Source organism: Bos indicus, chromosome 6 (genome assembly GCF_029378745.1).
Source record: "Bos indicus isolate NIAB-ARS_2022 breed Sahiwal x Tharparkar chromosome 6, NIAB-ARS_B.indTharparkar_mat_pri_1.0, whole genome shotgun sequence".
Classification (NCBI taxonomy): domain Eukaryota; kingdom Metazoa; phylum Chordata; class Mammalia; order Artiodactyla; family Bovidae; genus Bos; species Bos indicus.
Window position 1 is genome coordinate 98,690,330 of NC_091765.1, and position 27,642 is coordinate 98,717,971.

At 42.1% G+C, this 27,642-nt stretch overlaps 1 protein-coding gene and 1 pseudogene across 1 annotated transcript; both read right to left on the bottom strand.

Moving 5' to 3' along the window:
* Nucleotides 1-356: 356 nt before the first annotated feature.
* Nucleotides 357-27,642, bottom strand: COQ2 (coenzyme Q2, polyprenyltransferase). The gene is made up of 7 exons (XM_019963029.2): nt 27,353-27,642; nt 14,969-15,135; nt 9,852-9,973; nt 8,047-8,132; nt 6,063-6,196; nt 1,912-2,100; nt 357-1,030 (listed from the first exon to the last, which is right to left on the bottom strand). Exons 1-7 carry the CDS (start codon nt 27,603-27,605, stop codon nt 866-868), a joined length of 1,116 nt encoding a protein of 371 aa, XP_019818588.2. The 5' UTR covers nt 27,606-27,642; the 3' UTR covers nt 357-865.
* Nucleotides 22,020-23,956, bottom strand: LOC109560638 (recombining binding protein suppressor of hairless pseudogene; annotated as a pseudogene).

The following is a 27,642-nucleotide window of genomic DNA, read 5'->3' on the forward strand; positions in this document are numbered from 1 at the left end:
AGACAAGGCCAGATCATGGCAGGCTTGCCAGGTGACTAGACTTTTAGTTTGTACTTGGTGACTGGGAAGGTCCTGGAGGGTTCTGAGCAGAGCAATGCCATGATCTGATAGAGGACTTAAAAAAATGATTCTGGTTCCTGTGTTGAGAATATTCTGAAGGGGGCAAGGAAAGAAATAATTATTACACTTAACAAATATACCACTATCCTATAAATTACAATCGGCTGAGATAAAAAATAAACAGAGACTAAAATAGTCCCTGGTGACCGCCTGCCCATTCTAGTCCCCATGGCTGCACACAGAGGCTTTGCAAATAAACGTCAGGGGTGAAAATAACACCAGTATGTACAGGTAGAGTAGGTAAAAAAAAAATTTATTACTTAAATTCTCCTAAAATATAAAAACCAGAATCGTTTCCTGAATTATAGCTTTTGGCAGTAAGTAAAGGTCAATGCAAAGAACAGTAAGCCCCAACTTTCTATTACAGCTTTTATTTTTTCCCCTAAAAAGAGTCCACTTTCCTAGAGACATTCATTTAGATGAGACATATACGAGGTTTTATGGCTAAAGTGCTAAAAATCATATAATTCCTGTAACTCTAGATGAGGATTACACCAGGAAGAAAGCATTAATTTAAACACTCCAGGTCCTAAACTGCAAATCCTAAACAGGCCCTGGTTCCTGTGACAGTCTGACATGTACATACTTGAACTAAAATCTAGGCCAAAATGCTCTAAAACTTCATCCACTAGTCTGTAATTCAGTTACACACTATAAGACTTATTCAAATCTAATTATGTGGTAACAAGACCTGAAAGTATTTTGTAAAAGTTTGTTTTAAAAATCCCTAGATAAACGTAATCTGCTAATTTTCCATTCTATTTTCTATATTTTTCCTTGTTTTATCTGTCTCCTTTGCTTTGCACAAGTTCCCAAGGACAATCCCTAAAAAAATTATGAGTCCTATTGTTCGGTTGGAGGTGAACTTTTCCCAACAGTCCTCAGGTCTGTGGATGTCCAGAGTGTAAATCTAGGAGGAAAGAGCACATGCTGTGTGAGACCGCAGCATCACAGATAAACATGTCACTATGAAGAAGATAACGTTGTAGAATTTTAAGCAATAGGAAGCCTTTAATGCACCTGAGACTATTTCCCAACTAGAAAACAATTGACCATATCTTTCAATGGATAGCCTCTAAGCTGTCCTAAAAAGCAGCACTTGACAGGTGGAGGAACACTTGGAGAGGCAACACATGCTATTTTTAGTTCTATTTAGAAAGTTCTTCTTTATACTGATTGATCTAAGATCTGCTTCCCCCAGCTCCTACCCTCCCTTTTAGCTTTATTCTTTGGAGCAATGTTTCTCAACAGAAGAGCAAGTTACATTTGGGCAGGACAGCTCTCTACTGTGCAGGGCTGTCCAATGCATCAAGAGATGTTTAATGTACCTGGCCCTTACTCTGTCTACATCTTAGCATTTTGTATCTTATCTTGCCTTGATCTCAATGCCAGTGGGACGTGAACATGTGAGTGATTAGTTTGCTAACCATCGATAGATGCCCACATTTAAAAAACATGGTTGTGTTGATCAGTTTGCTTCCAGAGTAATTCAACTCAAGTCACAACCTTAAGACATTGCTCAAATTTTCCTAGACATGCATCAGAAATAATTCCAAGAAAATCAGAAGGAAAAAAATATCTAGGTTTAGGTTTATACTGTTTCTCTAAAATAATACAGCTAGCTTTTTTATATGGCATACTGGGGCAGGGAAGGGACAGTCAAATCGGCATAAACCAAGCAACTGTTTTAGGAAGTGTCTTGCTTGGTAAAACACAGAGGGCATTTTGTTTAAATGATTTTTATAATTTATGCCAAGGAAAAAAGAGGGAAAGGAAAGAAAAAGACCAAACCTGGTGAGCGAGATGGGCTCCCACAGCAGCCAGGGCAGTGTAGTAGGGCATAGTCTGACCACTGTTCACTCCCACCAGGCTCAGTGCCCCCAGCATGGCCACACTGAAGCCACTGAGCCACTTCTTGGTGTCTTCACGGAACAGCAGTGCCGTGGACTTAAGCCCAATCAAAGCATCATCCTTCTTATCCTAACGTTGGAAAGCAGTAAGAAATTGATTTTACTGAGATTTTATTCACATACCATAAAGTTCACCATTTTGAAGTATGTAATTCAGTGCGTGTGTGTGTGCTCAGTCACTTCAACCATATCTGACTCTTGGCAACCCTATGGATTATTGCCCACTTGGCTCCCCTGTCCATGGGATTCTCCAGGAAAAAGTAATGAAGTGGGTTGCCATGTCCTCCTCCAAGGTATCTTCCTGACCCAGGGATCGAACCCACATCTCCTGCATTGGCAGGTGGGTTCTTTACCATTAGGGCCACCTGAGAAGCCTGTGCAACCATCACTAATATTTGATTCCAGTAGAAACTGTGTTTTAAAGACCACGCAGGGACTCCCTAGTGGTCCAGTGGTAAAGAACTTGCCTTCCAACGCAGGGGATATGGGTTCAATCCCTGGTTGGAGAACTAAGATCCCACAGGCTGCAGGGCAACTGAGACCATGTACTGCAATAAGAGAGCCTACAAGCCTCAGCTAGAGAAGCCCACGTGCCACAACAAAGACCCAGCATAACGAAAAAAATAAAAACATAAAACCATGTGGATATACCGTAAGCTGTGAAACATGACAGTAACTCAGAAACACAGTTGATCAAAAATGAATGTGCAGGCCAAGTCGAAGTTAAATGTTACTGCAAAAATGATCTTCCAGGTCTATTTCTATGTATCACTGTACTTTTACAATCCTATACTGACTTTTACTAAATTAGAAATCAAACTCAAGTCTAATTCTTCACATAGCTCTTCTTTACTTCAGCGTTCTCAAACTTCATTTCCTGTATATTTCAATCTTGCTAAAATCAAACATGTAGAAAAATGATCACTTGCTACCTAACCACATCCATTCAGATTTCACTTCCAGCTCAGTTTATTCCTTGCTTCTCCCGTCAAACCCTTCCTGTTTAAGTAGAGCTAGGTCTTGATGATACACTCATACGTGGCAGACTGGTCTCCTCTAGCAACTTTATTTGTAAGCATTTCTATTTATTGTTGTAATCACGGTCATGTGACATTAGAGACTGCATGCAAAGTGGGCATGGTGGGAATGTACCTCAACATAATCAAGGTCATATAAGACAAATCCACAGCAAACATACTCTATGGTGAAAATCTGAAAGCTGTCCTTCCAGGATCAGAAACCAGATGAGGATATCCATTCCTGCCACTTTTATTCAACATAGTACTGGAATTCCTCGATAGAGCAATTGAGCAAGAAAAAGAAAGAAAAGACCCCCAAATTGGAAAGGAAGAAGTAAAACAATCACCAGCTGCAGATGACGTGGTTTCATATATAGAAAACCCTAAAGACGTGCCAAAAAACTACTAGAAATTATAAACGTGTACAGCAAAGCTGTAGGGGACCAATTTTATATACAAAAATTTGTTATGTTTCTATACACTGAGTTTGCAGAAAGAGAAATTAAGAAAATAATCTCATTTACAGTCACAACAACAAAATACCTAGGAATAAATTTAACCATGGAGGTAAAAGACCTGTAGTCTGAAAATATGAGATATTGTTTAAAGAAATGGAGACACAAAGAAATGGAAAAATATTCCATGCTCATGGATTCAAAGAATTAAAATTACTAAAATATTCATACTTCCTAAAGCAATCTACAGTCAATCCAACCTCTATCAAAATACCAACAATTTTCTTCAAAGAAACAGAACAAAAAAATCCTAAAATTTGTATGGGACTACAAAAGACCCTAAAAAGCCAAAGCAATCTTGAGAAAAAAGAACAAAGCTGGAGGTATCATATATCCTGATTTCAAATTATACTACAAAGCTATCATAGTCAAAATCGCATGGTATTGGCAGAAAAACAGACACATATAGATCACTGGAAACAGAACTGAGAGCCCAGAAATAAGCTCACCTGTACATGGACACAGAGAAGGCAATGGCACCCCGCTCCAGTACTTTTGCCTGGAAAATCCCATGGACGGAGGAGCCTGGTGGGCTGCAGTCCATGGGGTCGCTAGAGTCAGACACGACTGAGCAACTTCACTTTCACTCTTCACTTTCATGCACTGGAGAAGGAAATGGCAACCCACTCCAGTGTTCTTGCCTGGAGAATCCCAGGGACGGGGGAGCCTGGAAGGCTGCCGCCTGTGGGGTCGCACAGAGTTGGACACGACTGAAGCAACTTAGCAGCAGCAGCAGTACATGGACAATTAATTTACAACAAAGGAGCAAAGAACACAAAATGGAAAAAACTTTCTTTAATAAATGGTGTTGGGAAAAGGAATGAAACTAGAGCACTATCTTACATCATATATAAAAATGAACTTAAAATGTATTAAAGATTTGAATGTAAGACCTGAAGCCATAAAACTCATAGAAGAAAACATAGGCAGTACACTCTGACTGATGTCGGTCTTAGTAATATCTTTTTGTGTGTGTGTGTGTGTGTGTAATAAAGTTTTATTAAAAGTATAAAGGAGATAGAGAAAGCTTCTAACATAGGCATCAGAAGGGGGCAGAAAGAGTATCCGCTTGCTAGTGTTAACAATGAGGTTATATAATCCAAAAAATGTCCGGAGGTTGTAATGTCATCAGACATCAGAATGTCATCAGACCTACTCCCATAATTTACATTTTAAGATAACACTGTCCTCAGGCAAGATACATCCTTGTAAAGACCAGGTCTACTCCCATAATTAACATTTTAAGATAACAGAAGGTTGAATCCAAAGACTGTCCTTAGGCAGGATACATTATTGTTATATTATCCTAAGGAATACATCTTCTCAGGTAAGCAAAACAAAAGCAGAAATAAATGAATAAGGCTACATCAAACTAAAAAGCTTCTGCACAGCAAAGGAAACCATCAACAAAGTGAAAGGACAAACTACCGAATGGGAGAAGGCATCTGCAAATCATATATCCGGTAAGGTTAATGTTCAAAATATATCAAGTACTCAACAACAACAACAAAAACCCAGTTAATAAGTGGGCAAAGGGTCTGAACAGACATTGCCCTGAAGAATTCTTCTAAAGAACACATACAGATGGCCAACAGGCATATGAAAAGATGTTCAGCAGGATTAATCAATAGGGAAATGCAAACCAAAACCACAAAGAGATACCACCTGAGGCTTGTTAGAATGGCTATCAGAAAGACATGAAATAGCAAGTGTTGACAAGGTGAGGGAGAAAGAGGAGCCTTGTGCACTGCTGGTGGGCATATGAATAGGTGCAGTCACTGTGGAAAAACAGAGTGGAGATGTCTCAAAAAGTTAAGAACACAACTACTGTATGATCCAACTGTTCCACTTCTGGGTATCTACTAAAGAAAACAAAAGCACTAATTCAAGAAGATACATATGTACCCCAGTGTTTATCACAGCATTATATACAAGCTAAGATATGGAAGCAACCTAAGTGCCCATCAACAGATGAATTGACAAAAGACATGTTATATACATACAATGGAATACTATTTAGCCATAAAAAGATAAAATCTTGCCATTTGCAACGACATAGATAGATCTTGAGGGTATTATGCTAGATAAAATATTATATTAAATAAAAAGTCAGACAGAAAAAGACAAATACCATACAATTTCACTCACATGTGGAATATTAAAAAAATAAACGAACAAACAAAACTAAAACACATAGATACAGAGAACAGATTAGTGGTTACCAGAGGGGAAGGGGCTGTGGGCAGGGCAAAATGGATAAGGGGAGTCAACAGTATGCAGATGGGTAGAAACTAAATTTTTGGTGGTCAAAATACAAAGTGTATATAGAAGTCAAAATACAACGCTGTACAAATGACACACATAACGTTATAAACCAATTACCTCAATTTTTTTAAAAAAAGCCTAAAGAAAAACCTTTCCTTTTAATTTGCTTAAAGTTATTAAAAAAAAAAAAAAAAAAAGTTAAACCAAAGTTACAAAAAAGGATATTTCTTTACCTGATGGGCATAGATAGTATCGTATATCAGAGTCCACATAATTCCAGAAAAATAGAGAGGAAGGCAAACAGATGGATCACAGGAGCCCTTGACAGCAGACCATCCAAGCAACGCTCCCCAATTAAATGTCAACCCTGCAATCAGTGAAACAGAAAGAGAAGACAAGTCTAAATGTACTTTAGAATCCCACAGGGGAGGCAGCAGGCGTCTGCATGTATTGAGCGCCTCCATGAATCCCACGGGGGAGGTAGTAGGCGTCTGCATGTACTGAGCGCCTCCATGGACAAGGCTCTGTGTGTGCTGCTGTCTCGTGTTTCTTTCTTAAAATCTCCCAAGTGTCTGTCGTGGTTATTAGCAACACTTTAGAAAACAGGAAAACAGAGCCAGAAAGGGTAATTAAAAATTACATTGCTAACAGAGAGAATCGGAGAAGGCAATGGCACCCCACTCCAGTACTCTTGCCTGGAAAATCCCATGGACAGAGGAGCCTGGTAGGCTGCACTCCATGGGGTCGCTAAGAGTCGGACACGACTGAGTGACTTCCCTTTCACTTTTCACTTTCATGCATTGGAGAAGGAAATGGCAACCCACTCCAGTGTTCTTGTCTGGAGAATCCCAGGGATGAGGGAGCCTCGTGGGCTGCCGACTGTGGGGTTACACAGAGTCGGACACGACTGAAGCGACTTAGCAGCAGCAGCAACAGAGAGAATAATATCCCACGATAAACAGGGGGGTTCGTGGGAAGAACATGTGTCCTATGTAGTGTGACGCCTGGCACAAGCAATAAATAGTGTTGCCTTAGGGCTTGCACTCAGACCTGTCTGAGTCAAACTCCTGTGTCCTTTCCTTTATTGCTGTATTTCCCCTTCAAGTTACAGAAACAAAGGGTACAGACAGAAACACTGGTTCCTCACCCCCTCCCTAAGGGCTATAAACAAACATCCACATGGCGACAACTCCTAAGTATCTCTGTGTCAGCCTAATCATGTCTCTCAGCTTCAGATCAGATCCTGAGCTGCCTGCTAGACATCTCCCACCTGCAAGTCGCTCAGGCACGCTGACACGCATGCTCTGTGGGACCACAGACGAGAGGCACTTCATCAGCTGAGGAAGAGGGATTCCAAGTGGAAACAGGCAACGTTGGAGGGGAAAAAAAAAGGGTATCTGAGAAAAGAAGTCTAGGACTCACTGAGTCTGAGGTACCTGAGGGACTTGCTCATTCAAGACGGTGAATGTGTTTCAGTCATTTTTATTTTTCTAGCACTCGGTATGATTCCTGACACAAAGTAAAAGTTAGGGTTTCAATAAATACTTAAAAGTAAATATACTAGCTTTCTTAATACGCTTCAAGATTATTCTAGGAATAGAATAGAAAAGTCTAGAACAGTTATTTTTGCAATAGATTTTGACTTACGTACCTATCTTCCTCTTTCTACCAACTGACGTGCCAAGTGCTATGTTAGATGCGGCACCATCCATATATAAAGAATACTTTATCTTCCAGGCGTTTACAGTTTATTAGCCGGGACAGAGGGCAGACTCTCAGCACCTTCCTGTTGAACTGCTGCTGTTGGAATGAGTAAGTGCCACGTGAGAGTTCTACGAGAGAGACTGGCTGAGTCTAAGGAGGCTTCACAGACAGGGAGGAAGCGCTCACAAACTGTGACCCTTCTTCTCAGTACACTGCATCTTCAGGACGGGTAGGCCGAGGTGGCTAATTGTTTTCTTCATGACATACCCAGATTTTTCAGACCATTTCAGGAAACAATGATGATGACCTTAGCAATCGTCCAAGACTTTTTAGCCAAAAAAGCAGCTAATTGCCCTTTTTTAAAATATGAAAATTTATTCCTGGTTTGGAAAATTTCACAACTGACCTGACATTTTATCTCTGTCACATTACACACACATGTGTATGTATTATATATAAAAGCACAGCTTGAGGGTATTGAAGGAGATACTTATGTAGTTATTTCAAGCTCACCCAAGGCTAACTGAGGCCAGTATGTAATTCGTTTCATTAGCGGGTAGGTGGTGACAAGAAGTAGGGATGCTGCTCCAAGAGCTATACTGAAATCAAGAAAAAAAAAATTAAAAAGATTAGTGTCACCATCCCTTAAAAATCACTAAAAGATAACAATAGTAACACTAATTAGGAAATGATTTATCTTAAATTATACCTTTTTATTTGGTAAAATTTTCTTCCTAGACCTTGATTCCTGAACTTTAATTAGTATAAAGGATGATTAGAAAATACCTAAAGTGCTATACACAGGGACCTCAGCTCAGTGCTCTGTGATGACCTAGAGGGGTGCAGTGGGGGGTGAGAGGGAGGTTCGAGAGAGGGTATATACGTATACTTATGGCTGATTCGCATTTATGGCAGAAACTAAAACAACACTGTAATGCAATTATCCTCCAATCAAAAATAACTTAAAATACCTTCAGTGTTATAACAACCAAACAAAATAAGAATAGCCAACACGTATATTGCTTTCATGTATTAGACTTCCCTGGTGGCTCAGATGGTAAAGCGTCTGCCTACAATGCGGGAGACCCAGGTTCAATCCTTGAGTTGGGAAGATTCTCTGGAGAAGGAAATGGCACCCTACTCCAGTACTTTTGCCTGGAAAATCCCATGGACGGAGGAGCGTGGTAGGCTACAGTCCATGGGGTCACAAAGAGCTGGACACGACTACTACTCTAACTGCTCTACATATGTTAAGTTGTAATAATCTTCGCTACAACCCTAAGAGATGGGCAGTTTTATCTTACTTGGTTGATTGGTTGTTTTTTTTTTTTTTTTTTGGCAGAGGGAAAAACTAAAGCAAAAAGAGAAAGTAATTTGCCACGTGTCCTAACAGCTAGTCAGCAGGGCTGGACTCAGGCCTAAGGCGTCTGGTCCGAGTATCCAACACAATATTCCCCATATGCTACTGCCTGTCTAGATTTCGCTTTAAAACATCGAGGCAGCAGGTAAACTGAGATGTCCTAACAGAGAATGGGAGTCCAAATACCCCTCCCTGTATGCAGGACAAGGCATTATTTCTCTGGAAGATAAGGTCACAAAGCACCTAGGAAAGGAGGACAACATCAAATGTTCTCAGGATGCTCACAGCTCACCTGGCATTACCCCTCCAGGAATAACCTTTCAAAGTGTTATCACTCGACTGATAAGATACCACTAGACTATCAGGATAAGACATGCAGTAAGTCTAGTTTCCATATGCTTATTCTCTGAGCTCCTCCTCTTTTCTGTCTTATTGAAGCACTATGTAGTCAGCAGCTGCCTGGTACACAGAAGTTTAATTCTGTCTGTGTTTAAGAGGTTCACAAATGACTCCTTTGTTCTTCTGTCACTGATTAGGAATACGACTCTGGGAAAGACCTTTTTTTGCAAAGTGAGTACAATCATTCCTGCCTCTCCTGCCCCTACTGCTTCAGAGACACTACGTGGATAGGAAAGATTACACAAATGGGTTTATACACACACTCCCATGCATGCACCTAGAAAACCTAGGAAAGTGCCTTGAGTCCTTCAGGGAACACACAGTGCAAGTGCTGGAGGTGGTGTGGGACACACGAAATTGCTGATCTCATCATTCCTTCGGCAGAAAGCATTCCTGACTTAATACAGTATGCGGTGATTTACTCAGATTGTTAACTTTACAGATGCTTGATTAGGTAATAAACAATTTTGTGATTCAGGTACTTCAGTTCTATCTTATATCTACTTCTGTACCAAACAAGAGATTTTATGCATGATTATGAAAAACACATTTATTGTACCTGTAGTAATTCAGACACAGAAGAACGCCCAGGGCCAAGGTCAGCTGTCCCCCAAGAAAAACAAAGGACCGAAAAGTTGAAATGTCTCCAGCAGCTATTGGGCGACTTGCTGTTCTTGTAACCTTAACACATAAAACAGATCCCTTAGTGTCGAGAAATAGCTCAATTATTTACTTAAACATTGACTCAAGAGACTGGCCCATAGTACCCACTAAGACAGACACATGAATAAAAAGTGAGCACTGGAAGTACTGCCGAGAATCAAAGTTCCTATTTAAACCCGCTTTGAAAAGAACTAAAAAGTCCCACCATTCACTCCTCTTTCTGTCGCCCATCCCCATCTACAAGCAAAACAAAGCCACTTCCCGATCTAACTATTTAGCTACCCAGCTTAGCAAGTACATGCTCAATTTCCACAGAACAGTGAGGGACAAAAATAACGGGACTGTCAGGAAGGGAAGCTGCAGAGCATGTCAGATAAGGGTGCTATCACGTGAGTACGGGAAGCACTGCAACAGATGTCAGATATGAGGAAAGAAGACAGATTATCTGAGTCTGAAAGTGGGAATGGGACTTCCATGGTGGTCCAGAGGCTAAGGCTTCAAATTTCCACTGCAGAGAGCCCGGGTTTGAAACCTTGTGATTATTCTAAACTCAAGCACAAATAAACAACATAACCAAAATCTTCAGCACTGCTGGAAGTTGAGAACTCAGGATCTGGTATCAGAGAGCCCAGCATTTGAATCCAATTCCATCACTTATTGGCTCTGTGAATTCTGGCAAATTACTTGACCTCCCTCGGTTTAGGTTACTTACTTACTAAAGGAAAAAGAGCAAGAGAGGGAGAGGTAATAATAGCACCTACTTCACAGTGCAGTGTCTGATGCCATAAATATTAATTCTAATTAGTATATTTTGGTATGACTTATATCAAGGGTTTAGCAAACTATGGCCTGTGAGCCAAATTCAGCCTTCTGTGAAGGCTGAAGAATTGATGCTTTTGAACTGTGGTGTTGGAGAAGACTCTTGAGAGTCCCTTGGACTGCAAGGAGATCCAACCAGTCCATTCTAAAGGAGATCAGTCCTGGGTGTTCTTTAGAAGGAATGATGCTAAAGCTGAAACTCCAGTAAAGCAAACTATGGCCTGTGAGCCAAATTCAGCCTTCTGTGAAGGCCGAAGAATTGATGCTTTTGAACTGTGGTGTTGGAGAAGACTCTTGAGAGTCCCTTGGACTGCAAGGAGATCCAACCAGTCCATTCTAAAGGAGATCAGCCCTGGGATTTCTTTGGAAGGAATGATGCTAAAGCTGAAACTCCAGTACTTTGGCCACCTCATGTGAAGAGTTGACTCATTGGAAAAGACTCAGATGCTGGGAGGGATTGGGGGCAGGAGGAGAAGGGGACGACAGAGGATGAGATGGCTGGATGGCATCACTGACTCGATGGACGTGAGTCTGAGTGAACTCTGGGAGTTGGTGATGGACAGGGAGGCCTGGCGTGCTGCGATTCATGGGGTAGCAAAGAGTCAGACACGACTGAGTGACTGATCTGATCTGATCTGATCTGATGAGCTAAGAATGGCTTTTACTTTTTTTGGTGATTGAAAGTAAATCAGAGAAAGAGTACTGTGCCACATGCAAGCAGGCTGAAATTCAAATTTCAGTGTCCACAAATAAAATTTTATTGAATCAGTGAAACGCCCATTTTCTTACATACTGTATGTGTCTGCTTTCATGCTGCAACAGAATGCAGTAGTTACAACAAAGACTACACGGCCCACAAAGCTAAAATATTTACTATCTGGCCCTTTATAGAAAAATTGTGCTGACCAGATTTACAGCATGCCTCACTATGTAATGAAATAGTTTGTCAGAAACTGTAATGATTCATCTTGGTTAGTGCCAGAACTGAACATTTTATCCTTGATTTGGTTCTTGTAGTTTCAAGTGGAAATAATATTTATGTTCTTTTATTTGACTTAGGATATTATGCTTATTCCTGCCAGTATTTGAGTGTTACAGTATGCTACTTAATCTAAGAGTTATATACACATCACACTGTTGAATCCTTATAACAACTGTTTTTAGCCACTTGAAGGTTCTTGCCACTTCTAGGTTTTGGGAAACTGAGACAGAGAGGCTCAGGAACTTCCCAAGGTCACAGACATGAAGGCGGCACAGTCAGTCCAGTCCCACCAAGCACGGTACTAATCAGAAGATTACACTGCCCCTTCAGTACGAGGGAAACTGCCTGGCTAAACGTGAGAGCTGAAAATAAAGCACCCATCAAAAGACTAAAAATGATGTAACATGATAATAAAAACAGATTCTATGTGATTTTTATGAAACTAGAATGCTCAAAGCTGACAAAACCAAATCATTAACACCTGTGCACTGAGATTTTTGGACATAATGTTTATCACATGACTAGCAGACTACATACCTTATGAACAAAACACATTTAGTCCAGATAACCTGATAGCAATTCACTTATCATTTAATGTATCAGCAATTTACTTAGTCATCTACTATATTAACCAAATGGAGAAGGAAATGGCAACCCACTGCAGTATTTATTCTTGACTGGAGAACTCCACAGACAGAGGAGCCTGGCGAGCTATAGTCTATGGGGTTGCAAAGGGTTGGACACGACTGAGCAACTAACATACACGCATATGTATGTGTGTATGAAGGTTTAAGCAAAACCTTCGGCCATAAACATATACTTAAGGATATACAGCCTTTAAGAAACTGTGAGGTAAGCATTACAATTTGACCAAGCTTTTCAACTCACTCCCTCAAAGAGATGCTCATAACATTTTAAAATTCATGTTAGCAAAACCACAGCTATAAAACACTCACTTAAGTGGTCTGCTGTATGTCAACACTGACTCTGGATTCTTCTAATCAGTGCAAAGTGGCATGGGGGAGATGTAAGATATCTAATCAGTTCCCTTTTATCTAGGGAGAAAAAAAATTCACTTAAGAGAAAACTAAAATGGCTCTATTTTGTTAATTTTAGAAGTAGAAAAAGTTGGTCGGTTTGATTATGTTATTCTAAAGTATGTTATTTTTCAATTAAATTTTTAATTAAACTTTTTTTGAAGATAATTTGTGGATTACTAGGCAATTAAAAAAAAATGTCTGTATTTTAAGAAATATAGAAACCCTATGTATCCATTATCCAGTTTCCTCCAAGGGGAACATTCTGTAAAACTTTACAATATTACAATCAGGAAACTGACACCAAGCTGCTCTAAATGTGTTCAATAATTATTCTGAAGGGATATACACTAGAAGCCTCGTTCACATGGTTACACAGAATGAAAAATCGACCAGGAAGTGCAACCTCCCAAATTAAGAAAGTGTGCATCGCTTGGCATGAATCAAGGCATCCTAACTGGGTCAGCGAGACACAGAGATGCCTTTACTGTGCATCACGTGACTCTCTGCCACTGTCCTACCCTCCAGCCACACATACAAACCCACAGTTGCAGCCATCGAGCATCACAGACTTCAGCTCACAGCCTGCCTCTGGATCTGCTACTCCCTCTACCTAGGCTGACCTTCACCTTCCAGCCCAGCCTTTATTTTTGGCATCTTATTCTGTCATAGTGTGAAGGTCACCTTACCCTATCTGAAAAAGTTCTCTCTAACCCCGTCCATGATGCTAAGGTAAGGTAGGCGGTCTTCAGTAAGTTTCTTTATGGACACTATCTCTTGATAGCTAATAGTACCAAACTGAAGTCAGCAATGTTATCTTTCATCGATGCAATCCCAGAATCCATCACTGTGTCTCATTCACAGTAGGTATTTGATAAATGTTTTTGTATTAAAAACTAATGTGAACTAAAAATCTAGATAGCATATTAAACCTAGATAGCATATTAAAAAGCAGAGACATTACTTTGCCAACAAAGGTCCGTCTAGTCAAGGCTATGGTTTTTCCAGTAGTCATGTACGGATGTGAGAGTTGGACTACAAAGAAAGCTGAGTGCCAAAGAATTGATGGTTGAACCGGTGTTGGAGAAGACTCTTGAGAGTCCCTTGGACTGCAAGGAGATCCAAGCAGTCCATTCTAAAGGAGATAAGTCCTGGGTGTTCACTGGAAGGACTGATGCTAAAGCTGAAACTCCAGTACTTTGGCCACTTCATGCAAAGAGTTGACTCATTGGAAAAGACTCTGATGCTGGGAGGGATTGGGGGCAGGAGAAGGGGACAACAGAGGATGAGATGGCTGGATGGCATCACCAACTCGATGGACATAAGTTTGAGTTAACTCCGGGAGTTGGTGATGAACAGGGAGGCCTGGCATGCTGCAATTCATGGGGTCGCAAAGAGTCGGACACGACTGAGCGACTAAACTGAACTGAACTAAGAATCATCATAGGTGTGCTTTACTTAAGGAAAACTCAGACTTATAGGAAAGGCAAACCCCGGAAGATTATTCACTTTATGTGTTATATGATTATTTACTTCACATAATTCATCCTGGATTTCTTACAAATTGAATATTTACTTGATCTTTTACTCAAGCATTTAATGAGCTTGTACTTGTTATAGTATGGCTGCTGGAATAAAGGGAAAACAAAATGGACCTTTCCCTTGGGAGAAGAAATATAATGTATCAAGTTTTAAATGAAGTTTTCTCTGGGGGCTTGGGGAGGGGGGATAAGGAAGACTGGCATTTTCTATCCTTTCTATTCTTTATATTGAGTGTTTCAGACTAAGCATGTATTGTTTTTTCTAAGGAGAAAAAAAAGATGAAATTATGTTTTGCAAATGCTAGTAGGGCTGCCTTGGTTCATTTAAATTAAGGTTTGATTTACACAGAAATAGTTATGGTCCCAAAAGTTCTCAAAGGAAGGGCTGACAGTTCTTTCAGACACCCATGGGTTCCGGATGGAATTTTCACTTTCACTTCCAATATCCTTACTCTGGCCTTCCAAGTTTGAATTCATGTTGTAAAAAGGAAGTGCACATGGCCCCCACAGCTTCTCCTGGGTTAAGAAAGGCAGCTCTCTGCACTTTACAACACCAGCTATTCAGAGGATACCAGCACTTGCTATTTCAGCGAGGACATTGAGGAGCCCCTGCGCCTTTCTGGGATGAATCTACCTTTTTATCATAGTCCCGGTCCCACATGTCGTTAATAGTACAGCCGGCTCCACGCATCAGAACAGCTCCAGTGCCAAACAGGGATAACATGTACCAGTCTGGGAGACAACCTGGGTCTGCTGCCAGGCCAATGCTCCAAGTACACGGCAGATACAGCAGCCAGGTTCCTGAGCAAAAATAAAGAGAAAAAAAAAGGGTACATATTCAAGTTAGTTAACTGCTTTCATTTGCTTGAACACTGCAGCCAAAAGAAGCAAGGAACACGAAGTCAAAACCACATGACAAAACTGGGAAAATAAACTTGAAACTCAGGTCACAGACGACTATTCTCCCTAATAGGTAGGGTTCCCAGAAACTGGAGAGACATCAACAGCCCAACTGAAAAAAATGGACCAAAAACGTAACGGAAAATGCAAATGGCTTTTATACCAATGAAAAGATACTCAACCTGATAAACACACATCAAAATTACATTGAGATAATATTTTTCACCTATCAGGTTGACAAAAGCCAAAGTCTGACATACTCTGGGGATTTGGATACTCATGTATTTCTGATGAGGTTTGGAGGACAAACTGAGAATTTTTTCCTACATATGTGTGTGTATGTGTGTACATATAGGCACATGCATACACATATTAAACAAATATATACATTTGAATGTATATTCATAAACTATGCCAGGAAGGACACATTAGAAACTGATACCAACAGCTGCTTTCAGGGAAGAGAACTGGTACGGAAATCGGAGTGGAAGACTTAGTTTTCACTTTACATACACCCTTGTACCTTTTGAATCATGTCATATGCATTATTATATGCATGTATTACCTGCTCCAAAAAGTGAATAAAACTTTATTTACTGTTGTTAATACAATATAATAAAATGACTTGGGGAGAGAGGGATTAACCTACTTTTTTTCAATAAAATATTTTGCTAGAACAATACATGCACAAACGTGAGTAGTTCTGGTACTCAGCTCCTAAACTAGATGCTGCTGCTGCTAAGTCGCTTCAGTCGTGTCCGACTCTGTGCCAGCCCACGGGGCTACCCCGTCCCTGGGATTCTCCAGGCAAGAACACTGGAGTGGGTTGCCATTTCCTTCTCTAATGCATGAAAGTGAAAAGTGAGAGTGAAGATGCTCAGTCGTATCCGACTCTTCTCGACCTCATGGACTGCAGCCTACCAGGCTCCTCCATCCATGGGATTTTCCAGGCAAGAGTACTGGAGTGGGTTGCCATTGCCTTCTCTGCCTAAACTAGATGAAATTAAGCTAATTCTTTAGAAGGACTGATGCTAAAGCTGAAACTTCAGTACTTTGGCCACCTCACGCGAAGAGTTGACTCATTGGAAAAGACTCTGATGCTAGGAGGGATTGGGGGCAGGAGGAGAAGGGGACGACAGAAGATGAGATGGCTGGATGGCATCACCGACTCGACGGATGTGAGTTTGAGTGAACTCCGGGAGTTGGTGATGGACAGGGAGGCCTGGCGTGCTGCAATTCATGGGGTCGCGAAGAGTCGGACACGACTGAGTGACTGAACTGAACGGAACTGAAGCTTTCCTTTCCTATTGAGAAATATAATACAAACCATCCCACCCCCACCTCAATCCCTCAAACGTGTCCCTCTGACATGAGGATTAATTTAGGCTGATTACCTTTAAGAAACAGAAGACCGAGGAAGTTTTTTTGTTATAGAATAGTGCTATTATCAGATAACTGCAAAAAATATGGGCTAGGTGTGCTGTGGGAAACTTGGTAGGACCTGGAGACCAGAGATAACTGTTTATTAAACATTTGCTTTTCTATCTCCAGCGAATTATCTTCCTCCCCACCCCTTTGAGGTTCCAAACCACTACCTGCAATATCCTGCCATGTCTTTAGCTGAAGATGGTATTTAAGATGAGGATATTTTGACCATTTTGGTGAGTTGCTCAGTCTTCTTGGGTCTCTCTCATACAATTAAACTTTTGTTTGATTATCTCCTATTAATGTGTCTCATGTCAACTTAATTCTTAGACTTAGAAGGGTGGAGGATAATGTCTTCCTCCTCAAAAAGTGAAATAGGACATTTGGCTAAAGAAATCAGATACTGCACGAAAATGGTCAGATGACAAAGTCCTTAGGATCATGTTTAAGCCTCATTAAATTTAAGCTTTATTCATCTGCAAATATTTATAAAGCGCATGCTTTGTACCAGAGATGTTCCAGGAATTGGGAATACAATGGTGACTAAGAGAGAGATGGTTTCTCCCTTCATACAGCTTGTAAATCAAAAGGGAGAAACCCAGTTAAGCAAATAATAATAAAATAGACCAATTCAACAACAGGGCAAGTACAGGATCCTACAAAGGCATAAGACAGTGCCACCCAAGTTAACTGGGGACGGAGCAGGGAAAAATCAGGAAAGCTTTTCCAAAAGGGGTATAAACACACACTGCAGAAAAGGCAAGGCAGATCAGATCAGATCAGATCAGTCACTCAGTCATGTCCGACTCTTTGCGACCCCACGAATCGCAGCACACCAGGCCTCCCTGTTCATCACCAACTCCCGGAGTTCACTGAGACTCAAAGGCAAGGCAAGGAGAGGCTAAGACACAGGAAGGAGCAGTCTACAGCTGAATTTAGGTCGTCCTGGGGAGACTCACATTCAGTGTGTCCCATCTCAAACAGTAACAACAATACCGTTCAGTAAACGTTTGTGCAGTGTCAGGCAGTGCTCCTGACGCTCTCTCCATACAGACTCATTTAATCGTCAAAGACACCCTTATAAAGCAGGCACCGTTATTACTCCCATTTTACAGATGAGGAAACAGATGCACAGAGAGGTTAAGTAATACACAGTGGGTTTCAGAACTTCCTTTTCCCTGCACTGACCAGTAGAGTTCAGAGGAACAGGAGTGGCTAGCTGAACCTGTTCTGATAGAAAAGAAAGGCCACTACTTCACAGGCATTTTCCTGATGCAATAAGAACTGAAGGTTTTACTTAAAAAAGAATTCTAAAGACAAAGATGTGTAACCACCTATAGCATTTTATGTTGGTGTCAAGATTTCCTTGGCTGTAAGTCTGTGTTATAGGTTCCGCATGCACTGATGGGAAGCTGTAGGGTACTCCTACAGATGAGGAAGCTTTCTGTAATGAAGGTTCTAGTGTCTGCTCCTAGCAAGTGATACCAGATACTCAAGTATATTAAATTTGAACGTTCAGTCTTTCTTATCTACAAAAGAGGCGAAAGAACATCTATCTCTTAGAGTTGTTACGACAATGCTAATAACAGTGATAATGAAAAACAATTACAAATTCAGTGTTACCTGCGACAGGTGCTGTCATATACTACTTTTGATTCTCACAATAAACATATGCAGTAGGCTATTATATTTACTTAACAAACACAGAAACTGAAGCACTGAGAAAGTAATTTGCCCAAGGCCACGCAGACAAACCTAGCCAAACCTGAAAGTGAAAGAGTTAGTCGCTCAGTCGGGTCTGACTCTCTGTGACTCCATGGACTGCAGCCCACCAGGCTCCTCTGTCCATGAAAATTCTCCAGGCAAGAATATCGGAGTGGGTTGCCATTCCCTTCGCCAGGGGAATCTTTCCGACCCAGGGATTGAACCCAGGTCTCCTGCACTGCAAGCAGATTCCTAACCTCCTGAGCCCCTGCTGCTGCCGCTGCTGCTAAGTCACTTCAGTCGTGTCCGACTCTGTGTGACCCCATAGATGGCAGCCCACCAGGCTCCCCCGTCCCTGGGATTCTCCAGGCAAGAACACTGGAGGGGGTTGCCATTTCCTTCTCCAATGCATGAAAGTGAAAAGTGAAAAGTGACAGTGAAGTTGCTAAGTCGTGTCTGACTCTTCGCAACCCCATGGACTGTAGCCCTCCAGGCTCCTCCGCCCATGGGATTTTCCAGGCAAGAGTACTGGAGTGGGTTGCCATTGCCTTCTAGGCAGCATATTAAAAAGCAGAGACAACACTTTGCTGACATAGGTCCGTAGAGTCAAAGCTATGGTTTTTCCAGTAGTCATTTACAGGTGTGAGAGTTGGACCATTAAGAAGGCGAGCACTGAAGAACTGAAGCTTTGAAACTGTGATGTTGGAGAAGACTCTTGAGAGTCTCTTGGACTGCAAGGATATCAAACCAGTAAATCTTAAAGGAAATCAACCCTGAATATTCATTGGAAGGGCTGATGCTGAAGCTGAAGTTCCAATGCTTTGGCTACCTGATGTGAAGAGCCGACTCACTGGAAAAGACTCTGATGCTGGGAAAGATGAAAGGCAAAAGGAGAAGGCGGCGGCAGAGGATGAGATGGTTAGACAGCATCACGAACTCAATGGACATGAATTTGAGAAAACTCTGGCAGATAGTGAAGGACAAGGGAGCCTGGTGAGCTGCAGTCCATGGGGTCACAAACAGTCCAACACAACTTAGTGACCGAACAACAACACAGACAAACACGGTAGAAGTCAACAAAACACGGCAGAAGTCAACAAAACACGGCAGAAGTCAACAAAACACGGCGGAAGTCAACAAAACACAGCGGAAGTCAATGTGGCCGGAAGTCAAATCCAGGCAGTTTGCCCCTAGACTATCACTCTAAATCTCTACATAAATCTATCTAAATCTCTACATCTCTAGCTAAATCTCTACATAACCATGAATTCTTTTTCTTTTGCCCTCCTGATACTCAGCAACATGTTTTTGTCTTCCCTATGACACTTTTGCGACTGATTATCAACATGATATTTTCATTCTGTTCTCTCCCATGAAGATAGATAGTGAGAATACAAATAGGTGTTAGAAAGATATATTCATTACATAAAAAGTAAAAACTCTCCACACAACAATGTGAATTTACTCAGTCCCATTGAATTGTACAGTTAAATATGGATAAAATAGTATGATTTATGTTATGAGACTTTTACCACAATAAAATTTTTTTTAAAAAAGAAAAAGTAAAAACTCTCTGGGAAATTATAAATAAATTGAGCAAGCATTCTGAAAGGTGATGAGTGGACCAGGAGCTTGTATAAACTGAGTCTAAGATTCATGTACTAATAGATATATGTATTAGTAGATAATAATATGTAGTATTAGTAGATAATAATAGATACATGTACTAATAGATAATAATAGATAATCTTCAAGACAACACCAACAGCCATAAATGCAGTAAAACCAGTTATACCACCAATTTAGTGGAAAGAGCACCACCTGCTGAAACTTCCTAAAATAATGTAGTCTGTGACATGGTTGTAGGAAGTTGTAATCCTTTCTGAATAACAGTGAAACCCACTTTTTAACAATAGCAAACTTCAGCAAATTAAAACATCACACATAGGGGCTTCCCTGGTGGCTCAGTGGTAAAGAATGCACCTACTAATGTAGGAGATATGGGTTCGATCCCTAATCCAGGAAGATCTCACATGCCACAGAGCAAGTAAGCCTGTGCGCCACAGCTATCGACCCTGTGCTCTAGAGCCCGAGAACCCCCACTACTGAGCCCATGTGCCACAACTGCTGAAGCCCGTGGGCCCAGAGCCTGTGCTCTGCAACAAGAGAAGCCACCACAGTGAGAAGCCCACGCACCACAGCTGGAGAGTAGCCCCTGCTCGCTGCAACTAGAGAAAAACCCACGCAGCAACCAAGACCCAGCACCGTCAAAAATAAATAAATAAAATTATAAAACCATACACATAATACCCACAAAAGAAGAATTTAAGCAAAGAAAAATCATATCTGGAATTCTGATACTGTCAATATATTATTCCTGGCATACAGTAGGGGCTCAAAAGAATGCTTGCTGGATGAATTCTAATAGTACTGAGACTGCCCAGGTGGGGCTAGTGGTAAAGAAGCTGCCTGCCAATGCAGGAGACATAAGAGACCTGGGTTCAACCCCAGAGTCAGGAAGATCCCCTGCAGGAGGGCATGGCAACCCACTCCAGTATTCTTTTTTTTTTTTCCAAGTTCAAAATAAAATGTTTAACTTACACATAATACAAGTTATGTACAACCTGAACAAATGTTGACTGAGTAGATACATTTCTGCACAGGAAAAGGGGAGGGAACACTGTAAAAATCAACATGTTCCATGCCATTAACTCATTAATGACTAAATGGCCACATTTAATTTCAGGTAAATGTTAGAACCTCTTAGATTACCACTATAAATACATTAAAAAAAAAAAGCAACACAGAGAAATAACTATCAATGGTATTTGAGAATAGAGACTAAGTACATTGAATGTATTGCAGGCAAGGCAGAGGCATTTTTTTTTTAAAGCTTTTGCACAGACTTCATATAATCTTAAAAGAAACATGAATGCAGGCCTTAACAAGATTTGACTTGCTGAAATCAAAACACCTTCCATTCAAAAAAAGTCATAAGACTTCAGCTTTTAAAAAAATAATAAAATAAAAAGAACAGTTCCAGCCTTGGACCAGAAAAGACCTGGAAGAGTATGGTAATTAGATTAAACAAGCATGGTCAGGCTTGGAACCTGAATGTACTTAAGAGCAAAAGCTCAAAGTGGGTGGGGAGGAGAACAACCTATTTGGTAACAAAGGTGTATTATATATGTGATATAAAAAAGGTATGGTGAAAATGTACCTTTTACTAAAGCTTATACAAGTTCCTTGGTCCATAAAAACTATGTTAGATTTTTGTCTTCTAGTTTGATTAACATTTTTTTTTGAGGACTTCCCTGGTGGCTCAGACAGTAAAGTGTCTGTCTGCAATGCGGGAGACCCGGGTTCGATCCCTGGGTCGGGAAGATCCCCTGGAGAAGGAAATGACAATCCACTCTAGTACTATTGCCTGGAAAATCCCATGGACAGAGGAGCCTGGTAGGCTACAGTCCATGGGGTCGCAAAGAGTCAGACATGACTGAGCGACTTCACTTTGATTAACTTTTACTCCAGCCACATCTCTATTTCTCGCCCATTTAAACAAAATCAAACAAAAACCAACCAAACAAAAATAACAGCTGAAAAAAATCGATTTCCAGAAGTTTGTATATTTAGATGTTTTTTTGTTTTGTTTTACTGTGGCTTCTGCACTTCAAATCAGCACTTGCAGGTAATGGGGTTTTTGAACAGTATAACCCGGTATGAAAAGTTTTCCCAAAAAACCACAAAAGAGTGTTCATTTTTTTCTTTTTTTTGTCAACATTTTGCCGCACTCAAGTCAGTGTAAGTCCTAGCAAAAAGACGGTAGTTAGGACACAACTGTTGCTGTAGATGATGTGACACTGGTTGAATTTGTGCTGACGTTTGTGTAACTTCCCTCGCTCTTGTGTTTGATCCACTGGGGGGCACTTGGCTTGAGTTGGCTCGAAGGATTGCTCCCGCTGCACTGCAGTGTGGCCGTGGCCCTGGTCCTGGGGTACAGGTGAAGGTAAGGCTGGTGGAATAAATGATTCCATCATTACGGACCAAAGTTACTGGAACCTGGACTGGCTGCCGGACCCATCTCCAGCCTTCTCGGAATGCAGAAATGTCTGGGACAACACAGAGCATACTCTCTCCACATCAACATAGTTTCAGCTTCTACATCCCCAAACCACACTCGTAAATTTGGAGTGAAATTCTGTCCTGTAAGTTCAAGCATTGCTAGTCCCCACTGCCATTCAACTGAAGACTTTCTACGACAGGCTCAGGTGTGACTGGGGCAAGGACAGGGCCCATCCCCTCATAAAATGTATACTCTGCCTTATCTGTACTAATGATTGTCCAGGAAGCTCCATCATTTATCATCTCTTTATTTCGTTCTTTTGGGCATGGAGTGGCCTGAAACTGGATTATTCTTTCTTGAGAAAGGCACAAGTACATTCTTTCTGTATCCTTAAGGTAAAACGCACATTTGTGGAGCTGTGACACAGGATCATCGGCATCCAGTAACGCGGTCTGCTTATCAACCTTCCTAATTATCAATCTTGGGAGTGCCATGCCAGTAACTGAACACACAAGTTTGACTGTTTGTCCATAATGGATGTATCCATCGCGGACTGTGAATTCTTCTCCTTCTGATTCATCATCATCCAAGAGATGAATGTAAAATGCTCCCCACTGCTGAGAACTGGCATGGAAATTACCACCTTCTACATGCAAGTATCTGGTGCTAACTGTCTGGGATCGGAGTCTATTAAACAGAGCCACTTTTATTCCTGAGGCAATGCAGAGGTCAGCATTTTTCAGTGACGGCTTCTTTTTGGAAGGTTTGGAGATGACTTTTATCCGCTTGCTTAGGAACACACCAATGTCATCACTGTTGCCATAGAACATCTTTACAGACAGCATGAAGTGCTTTCTCTTGTCTGAATCAGATATATACAATGTTTTGGCTGTGCAATAGTTCTTTTCTTCCAAGTTCAGTTGCTGCATTTCTTGGTCACTATTTCCTATTCCAATAAAAGCACATGGTTGAGATTCCTGTTCTGAACAACCATCGCGTTCCATTTGTTCTTTTTTTTTTGTTCCATCCACTGCCCATAAGATACACACAAGGAGGAGGGCAAAAAAACCTTTTTTCATTTCCATATGACTTCTGTGCAACTTTTGCATGAAGAATAAGCACTGTTTGATCCCCTCGTTCTTTTAAATAATTTCACATAGCTTCCCTAGTAAGTCGTTTAGGTGGAAGCCGCTCACCAGATTTTCCTGTCACAACAGGCGCCATCTTCCACCTCACTCCAGTATTCTTGCCTGGAGAATCCCATGGACACAGGAGCCTGGTGGGCTAGAGTCTACAGGTTCGAAAAAAGGCAGACACGACTGAAGCGACTTAGCACACAGCACAGTACTGAGACTGTTAATAGGTTGTCTGAAAAGTCCTACAGTCATCTTATGTAGAACCAAAGCAAGCAGGCAGGTATCCTCCTAACATCAGATCAGATCAGATCAGATCAGTCGATCAGTTGTGTCCAACTCTTTGCGACCCCATGAATTGCAGCACGCCAGGCCTCCCTGTCCAATACCAACTCCCGGAGTTCACTGAGACTCACGTCCATCGAATCAGTGATGTCATCCAGCCATCTCATCCTCTGTCGTCCCCTTCTCCTCTTGCCCCCAATCCCTCCCAGCATCAGAGTCTTTTCCATACTTAATACTATTTACCCAATCTTCTCCAATTCCAATTTCTCAAGTAATGGCTAACACTCTCGTGCATGTATTATGTCAAGCACTGTTCTAAGGACTTGACACTTACTAACAAATTCTCATGACAACTTTACAAAGTCAGTATTCTTAGTATCCTCATTTTACAGATGAGACATGAAGGCCCAGATGGGTAAAGTAACTTACCAGAGGTCCCTCAAGTGAGCAGAGTGAAGATTCAAAGAAGTCTGGCTCTACAGTTTTACTCATATATAAACTCTTTACAGTCTCTTATTATGTGGTTGAGCCTCTAAGGGAGAAGCCAGAGATTTATGGAAATGGGACTTAGAGCAGTTGCTGATATTAGATGCCCATAAGCCTACACTACATACGGCTCTGTGACACATATCACAACAATAGAATAACAATGATTAGGCTTCAGGTTAGAATTAGGCTTAAAATTTTATGCCTATCCACTTCAATCTGGCCCCAAAATGCCATGGGTCGTGATGACAAGACTGTGCCTACCATTTAATTGACTTTTTCACTTTAACTGCTGATTGTTATAAATTCTTAGTGCTCTGATCTCAAATTGGTAGTGCATAAATTTAGAATACCAAAAACAAGGCCTAATTTGGGGGTCTTAGCTGAGCAAAGGTGGAGGGACTATATCTAGGCATTTGAATGTATTTACCATCCACTGCTTAAAAAAAAAGAAAAAGTTGGCTTAAAGCTCAACATTCAGAAAACTAAGATCATGGCATCTGGTCCCATCACTTCATGGAAAATAGATGGGGAAACAGTGGAAACAGTGGCTGACTTTATTTTTCTGGGCTCCAAGATTACTGCAGATGGTGACTGCAGCCATGAAATTAAAAGATGCTTACTCCCTGGAAGGAAAGTTATGACCAACCTAGATAGCATATTCAAAAGCAGAGACATTACTTTGCTAACAAAGGTCCGTCTAGTCAAGGCTATGGTTTTTTCAGTAGTCATGTATGGATGTGAAAGTTGGACTGTGAAGAAGGCTGAGCGCCGAAGAATTGATGCTTTTGAACTGTGGTGTTGGAGAAGACTCTTGAGAGTCCCTTGGACTGCAAGGAGATCCAACCAGTCCATCCTAAAGGAGATCAGTCCTGGGTGTCCATTGGAAGGGCTGATGTTGAAGCTGAAACTCCAATACTTTGGCCACTGGATATGAAGAGCTGACTCACTGGAAAAGACCCTGATGCTGGGAAAGATTGAGGGCAGGAGGAGAAGGGGACGACAGAGGATGAGATGGTTGGATGGCATCACTGACTCAGTGGACATGGGTTTGGGTGGATTGTAGGAGTTGGTGATGGACAGGGAGGCCTGGCGTGCTGCGGTTCATGGGGTCGCAAGGAGTCGGATACAACTGAGCGACTGAACTGAACCATTCACTGCAATGGTACATGCCGTCAGCCAGATTACCTGGAGTTCAGCCTCCACCCCACCCTCCCCTCTGTCCATTCTTATTCTGTCCAGCTCTTATTCAGCCTTGATGCCCAGTATTTTCTATGCTCAACTGGGGTTCCAGACGAGCTTATATCCTTAGTGTACCAACACTCTAACTCTACCCTTGAGTCTTTGCAAAAATAATTCCCCCACCAATGGGGAACTCTTTCCTCCTCTGCAAAATCTACCTGTCCTTTGAGGCAGGGGTCCCCAATCTCTGGGATCTAATGCCTGATGACCTGAGGTGAAGCTGATGTCATAATAATAGAAATAAAGTGCACAATAAGTTCGATGCACTTGAAAAGTGAAGTGAAAGTCGCTCAGTTGTGTCTACCTCTTTGCGACCCCATAGACTAAATAGTCCACGGAACTCTCCAGGCCAGAATACTGGAGTGGGTAGCCCTTCCCTTCTCCAGGGGATCTTCCCAATCCAGGGATCAAACCCAGGTCCCCACACTGCAGCTGTATTCTTTACCAGCTGAGCCACCAGAGAAGCCCAACATGCACTTGAATCATCCCAAAACCATGTCACTCCCCTACAACCCCCAACATTGGGAAAAATTGTCTTTCTTGAAACCAGCCCCTGATGCCAAAAGTGTTGGGGACCACTGCATTGAGGTACTTTCTTCTCAACTTTTTCCAGCAATGAACACTCACAATAATTACTCTTTTCCTGCTGTACTTACTATCTGTATCACTTATATTTGATCCCATACTTTCCCAACTCACCTAATCCTTTGTTTCTTTTTTTTTAACCAGACTGGGAGTTCTCTGAAAGGACAAAGTTGCCACAGCTCTTTCTATCCCTAAGGCTAGGCGATGCAGTAGGACTTCAATCTTTCAATATTAACTGCCACGGTCTTCTAGACACTAGAAATAAAAGTCCCATATAAGTGGAGTTTATGCTGTATTGGAAAAGTGTATCAACCAATAAATGCATAAGGCTAGCGGCGAAGGTAATGAAGAAAAATGAGAGGTAAAGAGAGAGAGACTGCAGTGAAAGGTGAATACGTTACACAGAAAAGTCAAGGAAATCCTCCCTTAGCAGGCGACCATGAGCTGATTAGTCCCCAAGTGCAATGCCTGCTGCATTCGAATGAATTAAATCTTTGTGCTACGAACAGTGCAGGGCAAAGAGCTAAGAAACTCAGCATCATCCGGTCTGGCTCTCCAGAGAGCCTTGGTTTCCTCTGCATTTGCTTTGGGGGCCTTGCAGCATTATGGGAAAGATGAAACATAATGAATGTGGAAATGCTTGCACACTGTGCTACTGCTAAGTTGCTTCAGTCGTATCCAATTCTGCGTGACCCCATAGACGGCAGGCCACCAGGCTCCCCCGTCCTTGGGATTCTCCAGGCAAGAACACTGGAGTGGGTTGCCATTTCCTTCTCCAATGCATGAAAGGGAAAAGTGAAAGTGAAGTCGCTCAGTCGTGTCCGACTCTTCGCGACCCCATGGACTGCAGCCTACCAGGCTCCTCCGTCCATGGGATTTTCCAGGCAACAGTACTAGAGTGGGGTGCCATCGCCTTCTCCGCTTGCACACTGTAAATCTGCGCAAATGCAGGGATGCGGGCACGTAATTTCTGCTCGATTCATAACTTACGAACACGGTCTGTGGGATGAGCGGAGTTTCTGCCCCGCTCAGATGCTCAGGATTCAGGGAGTGGGTGACAGCCGGCCGGGCACTTTGGAGATCGCCCTGTTCGGGTTTCTCGAGGGTAACGAGCACCTGGAGGCCAAGCCGCGGTTTCGGGATTCATTTCCATGACGCCCGCAGCCCCCGGACTGCCGCGTCCGTACGCACTCACCTATGGGCTTATCCAACCGCATGAGGCGCAGGTAGGGCTGCAGAGGGCGGGGCGCCGAGTTTACTACCGCGGCTGCCGACAGGCTCAGCGGACGCCCGCGCGGCCCCTGCCCGGGCGAGCGCTGCCAGTTCGCCGCGTGGAGCCCCCGGGCCGCGTGCACCAGGGCCAGGGAGCGGCCGCGCGTGCCCCACAGCCATGCCTGAGTCTCTGCCCGCAGGCCCCGCACGAGTCCCGCGCCGCACGCACCCAGCATGGCGCTCGGGAGAGCCCGGACCCACAGGGGCCTGACG